This window comes from Platalea leucorodia (genome assembly GCF_965183815.1).
Source record: "Platalea leucorodia genome assembly, chromosome: 2".
Classification (NCBI taxonomy): domain Eukaryota; kingdom Metazoa; phylum Chordata; class Aves; order Pelecaniformes; family Threskiornithidae; genus Platalea; species Platalea leucorodia.
In genome coordinates this window covers 121,007,257-121,023,131 of record NC_138824.1, presented here as the reverse complement: position 1 = coordinate 121,023,131, position 15,875 = coordinate 121,007,257, and the positions used below count along the sequence as shown (strand labels likewise).

The 15,875-nt window shown below is 37.9% G+C and overlaps 1 protein-coding gene across 4 annotated transcripts in view; it reads right to left on the bottom strand.

The window, feature by feature from the left end:
• The window catches only part of CBLB (Cbl proto-oncogene B), a gene marked incomplete at its 5' end in the record, with an annotated part of 135,595 nt that overhangs the window by 118,965 nt on the left and 755 nt on the right, over nt 1-15,875 (bottom strand). For all 4 annotated transcript variants that reach the window (XM_082336900.1, XM_082336901.1, XM_082336902.1 and 1 more), the window contains 2 exons: nt 5,879-6,129; nt 15,277-15,435. In XM_082336900.1, coding sequence (XP_082193026.1) covers nt 5,879-6,129; nt 15,277-15,435 — 410 coding nt within the window. The remainder of the gene's footprint in view (nt 1-5,878; nt 6,130-15,276; nt 15,436-15,875) is intronic.

The window sequence follows — 15,875 nt, the reverse complement described above, 5'->3', positions numbered from 1 at the left end:
TCAAGGATCTAAATCAATTATAAGAATTTACAAGCCATTATTTTTTCATTTAAGATCTTTTATAGTTTTAAAATCCTTGTCTTCCTCTGCAATCTGTATAAATAGTTGCCTTTAAGTTATTTTGGTACTAATACTTCCTTTATTCTCATTTGGCAATACACTCCCCCAAGCAGTGAAGATGATCAAAAACATCTAAAAATTTAAATATTGCCTTACAATAACTGCAGTCACACAGCCTGTTTGCATTTATGTTGAGAACAAGCTGTCATAACACTGCCCTACCATTTGTAACCTCCACGTGTTCTCACCTGCCCTCTGCAACAAGAGTCTCTTTGTCTGAAAGGTGTGTTTGTGTAACATTCCTTGTTTAATTTAGACTAGAACCAGAAATAGCAAATGGCTTGTGCTTCACTAGATTTGCACTAAACTCAATTACTCATATGGTTCAGGTACACCAAAGGGTTTCTTAAAGCTGTTTTGGTTCACATCTAAGGAACAGGGAGGAGAGAAGAGGGTGGAAATTCTCACCATAACATAAAAGCTTCCAAAAAAAACCACCAAACAACAAAAACCAACTCATTGCATTTCTTTCTCCCATGCAACCCCATCCAATTAGTCATACACTCTCTTTTCCTCAGAAGCAGCCTCTTTATTAGAGGTTATTTATTGTAGCCAAGTTCCATTCCCAATTACCATATTATAGGTTATACACTGAAAAAGAAAGTTTCCTCTTTTTTCTAGGGACAGCACAGGAGGTCACACAATGAGTCAACACTCCAGAAGCCTTTCAAGCAGAGTAAGGTGGCTTCTTTTCCTAAAAACCTAGTGAAGGAACCACCTAAAAATACAGGTAAATAAATACAAGAGAAGAAAGGACAAATACTAGATTCTTTTGCCTCAACTTCAGTAAGATTAGAATAAAGCAGTCAATACATTTGATCTCTAAATCACGTTGATATAGCTTAGGGGTTTACAGATCATGCCAGACAACAGATTGATGGTATGTATAGCCTAACTGTTCAGCTCAGAATTTACTGAAGACCAAAAGCTACATAATATGCTTGGAAAATGGGACAAATCACAAGATTCTAAGGAGCAAATAACTTCCACCATAAGATCACAATTTCAAATCCAATCCACTTTGGTGAAGGCTGCCATCCTTACTATCCGACAATTACTGAGTTATCTACATGATGTTAACCAATAGCCAAAACTGGCTCTATGAAAAGAGCCATTAACATCCTTTTCTGAATCCGTACATTCTATTTGTCAAACAAGAAAACCATCAGCCAAAACAATCTTAACTTATCCAAATAAAATCACCCTGAATTAAAAATATACTCTTCCTGATCCTTCTCTCAATCAACAAAATCTCCTCTGTCTGGAGACACAAACAAATTACCAGGCTAGCTAAGTTATAAACTTCCTAACATCCTGTAAATAAAACAGCAAGTTTGTGGTACAAGATGAGGTAATTCAAAGAAGTTAAGTAAGCTGCCTCCCATTTACCACGGGACAGAAGTACACAAATGGCTGTTACTGCGTCACAGCTGACATAACTGAAGTCCATCCTGATGCTTACCTGTGTAACTTCTTATCAAGTCCGTACTTTTAGAATAAGAAGGGAATGGGCTAGAAATCTCAGCAGTAGAAAGGCCTCTACCGAGAATGCTGTGTACTTTGATGTGCCAGTTCAGGAACTTGATTTGAGAACCTTAACTGATCTCAGTTGTCAACACAGACTGAAGGAAGGGAAATGGAACACTTTATTATAAACTCACTAGCCAACATAAACAGTAACAAAGGAGAACCTGATCTATCACATGAACCACAGGTATATTCTCTAAATCTCCTAGGGAGGTCTTATAAGAACTCTGCACTAACAAAATAGTTAAGCAAGCTGTAAAATCTAGAAGCATGCAATTTGAATCAAGACACCAAATGACCAGATGTGCAAGAGAATTTAGCAAGACCTTCTGTACAGGAACAGGAGTGGTTTTCTGACCATCTTGAAGGATTTCCTTGACCCTGACTTTCCCTACATGCACATCTCTCTCTACATCAACCCCAAAACAACCTCAGCTCTTCTCCTCTTGCCATCTTCATCTGTACTGCCCACTACCTAAGACACATCCATCTTTCATCTTATCTTCCTCTTCCGCTTCTGCAAAGCCACTTAAAATCAAGTAGCCAACTAATTTTGGCCGAATCAAGCAGCATTTAAGAGATTATTAAAAATAAGCGTACACCCTGGTTTTATACTTTTCCTCTTCTCATATAAAGGGCATATAGCAGAAGGCATGCAATATTAAAACAGACAATGAACACGTTCCATCAAGATGTATTCCTCCAAGGACACAAGAAAGCTCACGCTTGTCTCCATTACTAAGAAATGGCTGTGTTAGCCATGAAGACCATGTCCAGCTTCTTGAATGAATCCAAATGTAATCTCCCCATTGCCACCTTATTCCTCCTCTATTCTTATTATTGTAACTTAAGGGCTTGATTTCTACACCTGGCTAACATATTTGTCTGAAAAAACTGCCAGCCTACAAAGTTTTTATTTTTAATGGATGCATAATTCTGGAATGCAGCAAGACAAAAGGAAGTTTGGACTTCACAGAAATGATGCCTTCCAGCTTTAGCCTACTTTCCAATAAACAACAAAGGGGGAAGAAAAAAAAAAAAAAAAACCAAAACACACACACACAAAAAAAACCAACCCCCAGACCCTCAAAGACACAGAAAGCCTTTTAAGAAGAGTAGATGTACCAGAACCAATAATTTTGATAAGCTTGTGTTAATAACCTTTAAAAAGTAAAATCTGTGACAAAAAAAAAAAAAAAAAATCTTTAAAATTACTTCATACATAGAAAAACTTCTGTGCAGTCTGCGTCTAGTACAGTTTACAGAATTTATGGAACATCAGCTCTTACTTCATTAAGCAAGAGGACTATGAGAGGACATAATTCTATACTAGATACCATACCCAGAAAGTAGATGCAATTCATATACAGTAAACAAACTTCTAAGCCATACTTTCTCTGCCTAGCAAGACTCATCCCATAGAGTACAGAATGACAGCACCATCTACTCTTACACAGCTATCATATGTGTTTGACGTGGAACACAGGACAGAGAGGCAATACCATCACAATGTAAGCTTTTGGGTTTTGGGGGTGGTTTTTTGGTTTTATTTTGTTTACTGGCACACTATCGTTTCATCCACAGGCTCTTTGAGAACCAAAATTCATCACAAATTCTTCACAACAGAGTAATTTTGGTGTCATCAGGCAAATAAAAATCACATGTACATTGGCACTGGTTCCTAAATTTTCCATTACTATAAAATTAAAAAGATTATTCAATAACCCTAATAGGTTAAAAGTATACCAATCAAATATATATAAAGAATGCTTCCAAATGCAGCCCGTTTCTCTTTTTCTTGATGGCCTTTTATCCAGAAACCACAGAGACACTAACAGAAAACAAAACAGAAATATAAGATTGAAAACCGCAGAAACTGGCCAGATGTCAACATGAGAGGCTTTTGGCTTGCCCTTTTTTTTAAATTGGCTACATTTCAATTGACAATCATTTTAGAAACATCTTCAAAAGTACTTATTTAAATGATCACTCCTACGTTTGCATTATAACATTAACAAATAACATACTTAGGTTAATGCAGGCATATTTGGAAGCAAAGAAGCTAGAAACATTAACAGCTTCTTTTACTAACTTAGCAAGAATTAACATGATTAAGTACGCTGAAGTACTGCAGAGTAAACAGGTACCTAGACATAGGGCTCAGCAAACAAGTATACCTTCATTCAACTTTAAATTAGGACACGCATACAGATAAAACACCACCAGCAGATGACAGAAGGTACACTGAAGTCACAAAGATGTAGACTAACTTATAAAGGCATGAACAGCTGGAACATTGCTTACACTTTCTTTTTTGTCCCCTTTAAGTTTGTACAGGAAACACAACTAACAATTTTAGCACAGGAGAAACAGTTCTATTGTACTCCCTTTCTCAAGCTTCAAACTCCATCAGTCAGGCAAAAATAATATACTTGTCACCTTCCAAAACACAAATTCAGAGATCCTAAAGTAGTTATTGTGATTCAGTGCACTTCATTACTATGTTCTGTTTTAAAATCCTTCCTTTCCAATCATCTCACAAGAACAGCCCAAATAAATGACAGTAAATATGCTAACTGCACCTTCTTCAAAAACTGTTTGCTTCACAAAAGACATCCTTATATCACCACTGTTACCCTTATGCAGGAAATGAAGTGGGTAATTGGAAAGAAGAAAGCAACTCTAACAACTAGATACAGTTACTAAGGCACTGTCTGAATGACTGTACAGAGCATATAGCAGACTTTGAAAAAGTGACACTGAAACTGGCTTTAATTTATTGCTAACTGTAAGTAAAACCATAAGTAAATCTGGGTTTCATACAACATAGGGAAGGCAAAATAAAACTTGTTTACATAATGCAACCATTTATGTCAAATTTCCCTTACCATAAAAAGTTCTTATTTCCTTTGCAACACAATGACTTCTGTACATATAACAAATGGGATATTAAAAAAAGAACCCACAGGTTCAGTGCTGAACAATTCTTCCAGAGGTCCTGGTAAGAATGCATCTACAGTGAAGATGTTCCTTTACACACTTATGAACTCAAACACAAAAAACACTCATCAAAATCTTTACTCATCATTAAAATAGTTCAAACTCTGTATTTTGCTCCTCTTAGGCAAATTGCTCCCAGTATATTCACAATTGGACAGTCTTTACACACTTAAAAATCCTTAAACATTAAGCAAGCTTCAGACTCCCTGTCAAGCACAGGAGACTACCACAGTATACTGAATAGCTATAAGCATTGCTAAAGATCTGGAAGGAACATATGTATAAATCAAATAGAACAGCAGTGACATTTACAAGAATGTAGACATTTCACTGCTTCTACCAACACTTTCACCAGCTGTAAAACTATACTGCAACCCTGCCTCTGAGCTCAGGTGCAGACAGAATGGCAGGGATTCAATCCTCCGTTCACTTCCTCTCCATCTCCCGTTCTCCACTATCTCCTTTAACAAGGGGAGACTCTGGAAACAGCATCGTATCTTTTATTTGAATAGATTTAAAGATGTACCACACATGGCAGCATCTAATTGCCACAACACTGCTGTAGCCCTTCCCAAAACAAAACTGTAGATCTTGCACAGAAGTTCTTGAAATATTATTTTTAAAATAATAGGTAATAAAATCAAAAACCTCTTCACCCACCACTAAGAGTACACATGAAGTGGACATTAATCCCTGTTATTAAAACTGAACCACTGCAAATCAGGAATCCATTAGGTTTCTGAAAAGGCTTCTCAGCACCAAACTAGCATTGTCATCACCTTATGCTAACATTACAAAATATCTCAAAAATGTGAATATAGTTTTGCTCCATTTCATCACTTGTGAAAGCTCTAAGTCAATATCCATCGTGGCTCCCACAGTTTTAAGAACTGGGGTAGGGAGGTCAAACTCAATCCAAGCAACAATCGCTCTCTCTCTGCCAGAGGAAAAACTACATATTGTAAGGCCCTGTGAACAAGTAATTACAATGAAATGAATGTTTTATGAAGGAAATGCACTTGGTTTTAAAGGTCACAAAGTGACAGATAAGAGTACACGGTGGAACAAATCCAGCAAATTACTGATTGACCTGCAGGGTCAATGAATCCAAACAATAAATATTTCTGCTCTTTAAATAATTAAAAATGTCAAACACAATGGCTGCAGACAAACAGTGTTAAGAATGCAGACAGGCCAGACAATCTACTTCATATTTAAATATTTCACTTACCTGTCCTGTGACTGCTCCTCATACATTCTTTCCTTTCCTTCTTTGAAGAGTCTTATAGCCCGTTTTGATTTTTTCATGAGACTGTCAATGTAGATTTTAAAATATTCATTCTCGCTGAGTTGTGCAAGTTTCTGGTTGTCATCATATTTGCTCAGTATAAGCCGCAAATGTTGATAAGTGTCAGGTAAAATGTCAAGTATGTAAGGTGGGCTGTTTTTGAGTTGAAGCTTTGGGTTTTGGCACAATCTTACCTATAAGCAAAAACAAGAGAATGTAAAAGACAAGAAATATGTTGGAGCAAAAACTGATTTGACATCTTAAAACTAATAGGTGTAAGCATACTTCTCTAACCTCCAGGCACAAAGAATTAAATCCTACTTCATTTATATTCCATGAAATCCCAACATAGTCTCTAAAGTCAAAGGATGTAAAATTTAACTTAATCCCGTCACATCTATAAAAAGCAAACAAGCTTACTTTCATGGTTTGGGGTTTTGCTTTTAAAGAAAGAATGTCTTTACCTGCCTACTATATGCTAAGGAGTATATTATCAAAACACAGCACGCAACTAATACCAAGAGCAGTAGTTTCGTACAGATCTGTTTGCTGCAGGTGAACTTCCTTATGGATGTTCAAATGTCTACCAAGACCTGACCCTATAAATTACCTTGTTATCTGCTGGCTCTCTCTTTTCTCTATCCAACAATATAACCTCTTAGAACCTATAGGAATTTAAAGTTTGAGAGGTCTACACATATGAAAATGGTCTGAACGTTGCCAGTGGTTCAAAAGCTATTAGCTACGACAGACAGAAATTAAGTCACTCACAAACAGATATCATAAACCAGGAAACAAAACATTATAAACTCAATGTTTTCCAGTTCATGGTTGTAATAGAAGATAACATCTTAATAGACTTGGAATCATCATGTTCCTAAATGGCACAAAAATTAATTGAATAATATATATTACTTAAAAGAATAAGCTTCAGATGAATTGAACACCTTTATTTGAATCTAGTCTCCAGTGGAAATGTCTCTGGAAGAAGGTGGTACTGGGTTTGTTTCTTGAACATATACAATGTTAGCGTAATTATCTCCTGGCTACCTAAATTCTCTAGCAGTTTGTTCTGTAATGTTCTGTACTAGAAAGTGAAAGGGATCGAAACTAATGGGTAGTTTTTGAGTGCTATTGCATTGAGCTACCCACGCTCAACTGAAACACTGCAGAGGGACACGTTCTAGGCATGTGTGTGCAGCTGTACATATGCAAATACTTATGAAAAAATTAAGTCCATGTGGTATAGAAGTTTTATAGGCATCATTTGGAGATTGCCACATTATATATTAGTGACTTTGACATTCTTTTGAGGTAACTAACGAGGCTGTAAAAACATCTTAATACTGCTGAAAGCACTATTCCTACTAATATATCAACCTCAAAAAAGTGCAGTCTTGAGCATTTCCGGAGGGGAAACAAACTTGTATCCTATAACATTCACCTCTCTAAACTCAAAGCTATATTGCTATTGCTGACCCCTCCTTCAATTTCTAGATCTACACCATTAAGAAATTCACTGCCTTAAGACTGTTGCCACTAACAGACCTTCATGCACCACAAAGAGCATAGCAAACACGTAATTGTTTTTATTCTGGAACATAAACACAAAAACACACCAGGCAATTAGATGTAGGTAACTGGGGTCATAGTGGAGATAGAAGAGTGGACAAGTCAAACCCTAACAAGTTTTAAAAAAAGAAGTCTAGCACTATTAGAACAGTGCAAGCTCATAGCTACTATAGAAATGTTAGCACCATTCAGAAACTATTTAAAACATGACATTTGCAATAGCTGCGCTCATGTCACTGATCCACTGTTACTTTAGTAATTGCTATTATTCCTTCACCTATTAGACCAAGTAATGGATCAGGAGCCCTTCTGATGTGTTGTAGAACGGAGAGTCCTTCCCACAGACAAATTGCCCATCCCAGTAGGAAACAAAAAGATAGCGGATGGATGCAGGCAAATACGAGTACATGAGCACAATACTGTTCAACATACTGAAGAGTGGTTCAGGGCACTAGCAGTTGAGTATTTCTAGATATAAACAGCAAAGAAAAGTTTCAAGCCAAGCTCTAAAATAATTTAGTGCCTCATAAAGGAACTCCTCCTAAGTTGAGGAAGAAGCTGGAAGGAAACAAAAAAAAAAAAAGAAGTAAAGCATAAGAATGCTTGGTCATCTCTTCATCAGGTGATGAAGTCTGGAACTGCAGTCGCAAGAGACTTTGAAACTGAAAATAGCTTGTTTATATTTCATGTGATAAAGAGAAGGTTATCAGGATAAAGAAAAGAAGAACACGGTCCAAGTCATGGGTTAGGAGATGCCTGCAGCAGCAATCTCAAAGAATAAACGTTGGATATGATGGCATTATTTCGAGGTCAGAAAAGCAAAGCTGAACGTACTGATATACAAAATAGCAACTGGATGAGAGTTTTAGGTGAATGGATTGATGCAGAAGGTTGTATTTGTCTCTGAATCACATCTCAATCTGAAATATTCAGACACAACTTTTAAAAGAGCAGTTCAAGTAAAGGAGTTGCCTGAGTGAAGGCAGGATGATGGTATCACACCAGAAGATCAAGAAAGGAACTAACAAGAGAGACTTATGAAGGAGATTAAACATTTTCTTCTAGTTACACTGAAGTTAAGCTGACAGATAGAATTCTTTAAGGAGATTTCAGAAACATGAGCAAAGAATTTTACATGTGTAGACAGATCTGAAGATCATCCATGCCGAGACATACGTGAATTTCCTTTTGTAGAAGAGTTAGAAGAACTGGAATCCCAAAGACAGAAGTGAAAACCTTTATGAAAAACGTAGACCTTTTTCATTGGAACTTTTGTTCTCTGTGATTTCTGATTTAGTGAAAACTTGAAACAAGGTTGACATTCTCCCAAAGCCAACTATAGATGACACAAATCAGTATCACTGATTAGGCATTACAACTTTCTGGAGCAACAAGCACAAAGGAAAAAACCAGCTGAAAAGAGGAAAATATTTATTTAGGGGAAAAAGTGAGCAATGAAAGACCACAAGCAGAGAAGGCTGCAATCATTCTGAATTGCCTCTTTATCCTAACTTAAATCCCATGATCAAAGAATTAGTTCTCTTTCTGAAGCCTATCTTTTCAATCAGATGTGCCAACAAACAGAATATAAGTGATTTCATACATATCAGAAATACCATTAAAAATATAAAAACAACGGGAAAAAGCAAATTGCTTATGCTGGTTGGTGTATTTCCAACAGTTGGTCAATTCAACTATACAAAAAGAACAGTTATAAGGAAGAATTAGTTTCTCTTTCAGATGTTCCAGAAAGTCTTCTTCAGTCCAGTATCATTACACACAGTCATACACACATCAAACCAGGATCCTGGGGTCATCATGGTTTACAAGGCTTCACCTTCTGCTGACTTTATAGAGGCAAATACAGCACACTACTAGAACCTTCAACTCCAGAACAAGCCTTTAAGAAAGTCATACAAAAATGCTTCTACAGTATAACAGTCTTACTCGTTCTCATTGAAAAAATGCTAACATTTAGTTCAAGTCAGTGATCCAGTAAAGTAGTACAAGGCTTTCTTCACTTTATAGAGCACACAAGGTTTCAGTCCAAAGGAAGTAAGTTTGCACAGAGATGGTTGGTAAACCATATGGTTTCCAGAGTCAGGATGTCCTGACACATACCACAGCAGTTCACAATTAAAAGTAAGCAATAAGAAATGACATCTGCTGACGCAAAAGATTTACCAATGCACCAGAAGTGGCACACATACCTTTCTTCAAAAGAAAACAGAACCCAAAACAAAACAACCAAAAATAAAGACCTCCATATTGTGCTTTACAAAGCAACCCTCACCAACACTTTAGGAGCGGACATGAATCATATCACTGTATGATTTGTGTATTGTTATGACTGGAAGTAAGCATGTATATATTTAGCAAGCATTCAGTCTAAAAAATGAAAAGTAGTCAGTCAGCAAATTAGTAAGAAATGTCTCTCTCATTGAGATAAACTGAAACAAAGCTGAGTTCCTTTCACTACCTCGCTGAGGGTAAATCCAAGTATTTACTCCAGAATCACAGCAACAATAGAGTGTAATTCTTAGTGAGAAGAACTAAGGCATTACCCTAATCTACCAGAAAGAGATTTTGAAACAGTTAACTCGGGAACTTCCAGACAAGCTTACCCTAGTGCCTATGGAGAAAAAAAAAAAAACAAACAACCCCCTCTTCCGACCTCTCCTCCTCCCCCCCCCCAACCAAAATAAATACCACTACTCATAACTTTTTTGAAAATATTTGACATAAATTATGAGGCATTATTTCATAGCATCTTCAGAGATGAGACTAATGGATGCCTATTGTATTTAGACAATGAATTTCTTAAGGAAAACTGTATCTTCTAGTCACTTTTTAAAGCAAACAATAAAGTTGAAAGCCCCGGACTCGTTTGACAAAAGAACTTTTGTTCAAGCACAGTACAGCAGCCCTAACACAATCTGTTTAAACACCTAATGCTAGTCAAAGACAATACAAGGAAAGTAACACAGCTTAAAACAGAGTAAGTATCTAATGAGTAGGACATCCGCTAAACATTGTTTTCAGCTGCAGTGAATGGACTAGAACAATCAGAGCACCAGTGCTCACACACTTCCAAAGTCACACTTCCAAACCGACTACTAACCTAGCATCTTCCACCATGCAGTACAAAAAAAGCCCATCACTTTGACACAACACAGACAGCGTACAGGTAGCTCTGCAGTAAGATACCGAAACAATTCTCCAGAAAACCACAACACCAAATGCTACCAACAATGAATTCTGAAGAACTTAATGAGGGAGGGGCTAATCAGGAAATGGAGGACATCTGAACATTATGCTCCTCCATCATATAGGCCCCTGCCAGAAATTACATTAAATGCAATGCATTTTATTTTCCACAGAAGGATGGAAAGATGGGTTTTCTTTCTGAAAGAAGCCTTCTCGTCAAAATATAAGTAGAGGTGATAGATCACTGACCTTTTCAGCTGAGAATACAGTAAGTGCTTGTTCACCAGCTACCACACTGCAATTGTGCCATACGTCTCCATACTGAAGAAATAAGCAATAACAATGCTGATGCTACATATTCACAAGGACACCTGGCTGTGGAGGGTCATTTATACTTTCTTCTGATTAGAAAATGAGAAGCTTCCATTTCTCTGTTTAATTTTTTTTTCCCCGCCACAAACAGTGTACGCAGGACATAAAACTTCCTGTCACCTTTGACCAGGTAACACACTGAAGAATACCATGGTTATGATTGATGATTGTCTTTTCTAGGTCCTTTGTGGAACAATGACCTTTAATTGACTTGGAAGGTTGCACATTAATGTAACAATTACATAAAACGTTGCAAAGAATAACCGATGCACACATAGTTTCAACTACTGTGCTCTGTATACTCACTTAGATGCTGCTGAAAATTTGGATGCTGACAAATGTTCATTTAAAGAAAACCACATTACTAAGTTAGAGAGGTAATACAGCTTTTACTCACTAAGTATGAGCTTTGGAGACACACTCTAATTTGCTCTTAGGTAATTATTAAATAGCAAATCAAATTGCCATCCCCATTTATATAGTGAGAGTCAAACAACTGGGTGGGCCATGACAGAACGCCCAAACAGTTTAGACAATATTGTTAATCCCCACAGCACAAAACAGAATTATTTTCAGGCCCAATGCATAAGAGTACTGAAAAGTAATTGAAAGTTGCTGAAATATTCCTGTTTTAAAAAATCCTGTTCAGAATGTGTCACAATTTTATCAGCTTGAAACCCACAATAGTAAAGTGTGCACAATAGTACTGCCAACTCTAAATAGCCTGAGCAGTAAATTAACTTAACTACTCCCATGTTTACATACTAGGCATTCTCTCCCAAAGTCAAGATAACCATTATCCTCTAATAATAATGCACAGCTAGTTTCTAGGTTTTAAAATCATTAGGTTTAGAATCTCAGAAAAAAAAATACTATGTAATTTATGCATGGTTTAAAGGAAGACAGACTTATTTGTTAACAATATTTTTTTTATTTATTTACAGGATATGAACTGTCTAAAACAAACATCATGTTTTAAAACAGTAATTTGCTTTCTAGAAGTTCAGAGATATATGGTCAACTTGCTTATACAATGCTAGCACTGAAAAGCAGGGCTCGCTTTCCAAACCATAAAAGGAATATTACCCTTTGCATTGCAAAGGAATTAAACAAAATATTTTTGGCTCTTAATGGTAAAGCTACTGCTTACCCATGAGAAAAGCAGCAGGGAAACTGGACATTGATGCTAACAGCTGATGCCCCTTTAATAATGCAGTTAGTAAATTCATATAAAAAAAGACATAGCAGTAAACCTCAAAAAGTTCAGATCCCAGTGGATGAAGTATAAAAAAGAAGACGCAGATATAAGATACACAAACTGGTAACAATTCACATTCACTGATTACTTACAGCAAGATTTTTTTTTTTTTTATTCCCTGCAAGTATGTTGCTTACAGTACTTGTACAAACAGGGCTCTAACCAAGAGCACCATCCCAATATTATGTCCTGCTAAAGAACTCTTTCAAAACCCTTGATTTTTTCAAACCGGTAACAGAAGTTTAAAGAGAAGACACTTAAGCAGAACTGCAACCTTCTGCCTATTCTAATAGCTGAAGCACCAGCCCATGAAAAACAAACATTACCATGAAATCTGAACAATTCCAAAGCTTGACATACAACCAATTCTACACAGATAAGTTTGCATGGTATCTGAGTAGCCAAAACTTTTATATACATCATAAAACCACTCTCATAGTATAGTTCTTATAGAGTAGCAACATTTGCAGTATTGATTAATCCCTTATTGTTGAAAACAACTCACACAGAAAATCTCATCTGCCAAAGGAGGAAATTACAGAAAGAAATGAAGGAAAGGTAAAGAATGGCAATTTTAAAAAAAAGAAAGAAACGTACACCAGAAATTATTGAGCTCTGCCCCTAGTTTTTAAGGCTGTTCTTTTTTTATCCTTTGGTCAAGATAATAGCTTTGCTTTGTTTCCATTCTCCCTTTCCCTAACATCTTTAGAATGGGAGAAAACTTTAGCTACCTCATTGCAGAAAGAAGATGGTTATCACAGCTATTATAGTTAAAGAATAAACAAGGATAATGACTGTTTTTACAACAAGCAAAATAGGCCTCAAAGCCACAATCTTACCATGGGTGGCACCCCACCGACTTTGCAGAGCCTACTGCCTTCACTAGGTATTAATTTGATCAGTGACCCACCACAGACATCAGTTGTAGGACATGCTCCAGAAACAGGATTTGAAAGAACAGTCGATCAAGTAGGTTTCTATTTCTGATTTTAATCCCTGGTTTTGATCTAGGCAGAGGAGAAAATGACCTTCCTGTGCCTACTGCCACATAAGGCTAAGAGACTTAAATTTGTTTGCCAACATATTAAATTTGCTCAAACACATCCTTTCACTATAAGTACCAAAGGCTAAAAACTCAAGCAGCAAGCTACAGTATTCTCACACTATGACATCATCCTGTCTGGTATACTTTAATATAATTTGGAAATAAAATTTGATTAACTGAGAGCAGCTTAAAGAGGATACATTAAAGATCCAAATTGAGGACACTTATCCAGTAAAATGAAAAAGAAAGCACAGCGCAATGTCCAGCCTTTCCAGTGACTTCTACAGAACAGGCCTTACTGGCCGTTCTGATGCTCTGTTGCAACAGTGACAAATACGGTTATCCTGTATTAGCTGAGTAAAAGCAATCCAGAAGTCCAAGCAGGGGGGTTAAGATTTTCTGGGAACTGTGAATGTACAAACCAATCAGGGAACAACCTTACCATATAGATTTGTAAATGGCCTGTCACAGAGGGAAATTAAGCCGTACATTCCCCACGTGGTTTCAACAACAACGAACCCGATTTCTGGTTTCCAAGCCAAAAACTTCCTTCTACTGAAGAAGAGTGCCTGCTTCCAAGTATTTATACTTGCAGTTCTTATTACAAGATACTTGCTGTTTACAGCATCCTAATTGTTAACAGGGAAATGTCAACAAAGTCTTTGCGATAATAACCATTTCTATCAAGGCTGGTTTTTAAGTTTATCATCATCATCAGAAATTGTGGTGGAAATACAGATGCTATTCTTGGAGCATCAAAAAGGAGAGCATACCAGGACTCGGTCAAATACTTCGAAATTACCACTTGTCAAGGCATATAGCATGAAATGATCCCCACCATGTCAGTATAACTGCTTATGAACTTTAACAAATGCTAAACATCTGCATTTTACTAGAGCCACAGGGAAAGCAAACAGTTACACTAATTTATGAAGAATCACTGAGTTGAAAACTCATAACTCTCTTACCATACAGACTCAAGGCTAACAGGTAGTAATCCTCACTCCCCAGCATTTTCAAGAGGAAACTCTGAAGCGTCACCTCATATGCAAAACAGAGCACCTGCATCTCCTGAACAGTTATCCGTGTTATAATCAAACTGTTCCTGCCATTGGTAAGGAACTCTCCTAGCTAATCTATTATCATACAAGCTGTCATTTTGTATAATACTAGACAAAATGTAACAGGCTGGTGCAGAGAACTATACCATCTAAAAAGCTATGGTCTATCCTCCCACTTCCTGAAACTGAGTTTCAGTACAGTGTATTTCTAGTTTCAAAATGAAGAGCAGAAGCACTTAAAAATCATTAAAATGCAGAACACACACTTAAAAGTTAGGCGTGCCATACTAATCTGTTTACTAAACTGACAAGAGTGACATCCCCCAGTCCCCACACACATTCCTAAAAACACAAACGTATCTATGTTGCCATCATGAGCATGTCTCACAGGACAATTAGCTTAACTGAAGTTTCATACTTCAGAGAGGTCTTGTTTGCAGACTAACAATGTGATCCAACACCAAGCACACAGAATATGTGATGACAAGTCTAAGTTAAGCAGCTTTTCGTTAGGACAGCTCTTCAAGTTTGAGTCATTTTAAAGGATCCGAAAAAAACAGTAGCCTAAGGCAAACACAAACATTTGTTTTCCCTCCACAAACCAAGATTAAAAAAAAACATAGCCAGAGGCCATAGGAAAAAAAAAAAAAAAAAAAAAAAAAAGACAAATGGTGCTTAAATAACCTAAAACATAAGCCCCCTTACTTCCCGAGGCACAGGCTGCATAGCAGCTAGAGCTGCAGGAAGACGCTGTTTCCCCATGTGTACCTATTTAAATAGCCCCATTCTTCCCTGCGCGCATACAGGAACGCACACAGACACTCACCACTTTGTCCATAAGCTTCCAGGTCTTCTCCACCGTCCTCCGGTCGGCAGCTGCCTGCTTGGGGGGGCCCACAGCATCCTGGATGGCATCAATGAAGCCCAGGATCCGTCCCTTGCGCGGGTTCCGGCCGTTGAGGGAATTGGCCATCTGGGAGCCAAGCTGGCCGCAACGACAGAGAAACACAGACTCACAAGGTGCTCCGAGAACATCTTGTCATAAAACTCGCCGCAGCCAGTGAGGCAACACTTCCTTCTTCACAGGCAGGAAAGGGCAAGACCAGGGCATGTTTAGGAACAAGTTTAACTTTTCACGACAAACAGCGTAAAACCCACCTGGCCCGAGCTTACACTGGCAGAAGCGATCCCGGATTTACTGTCAACACCGAGAGGCGGGAGGGGGAACCCGCCCGCCGCTGCCCCGGGGCCCGGACCCCCGCGCCCCTGCCCCCGGCCCGGGACCCCGCCGCAGCGGCGGGCACATGCCCCTCACCACACAACAAAAGCGGAAGACGCGCGGCGGCGGGGAGGCAGGAGGAGAAGGGGGGAGCAGAAGAAGGGCAGCGGGCAGGCAGAAATCCTGCGCCCGGGCAGCGGGGGCGG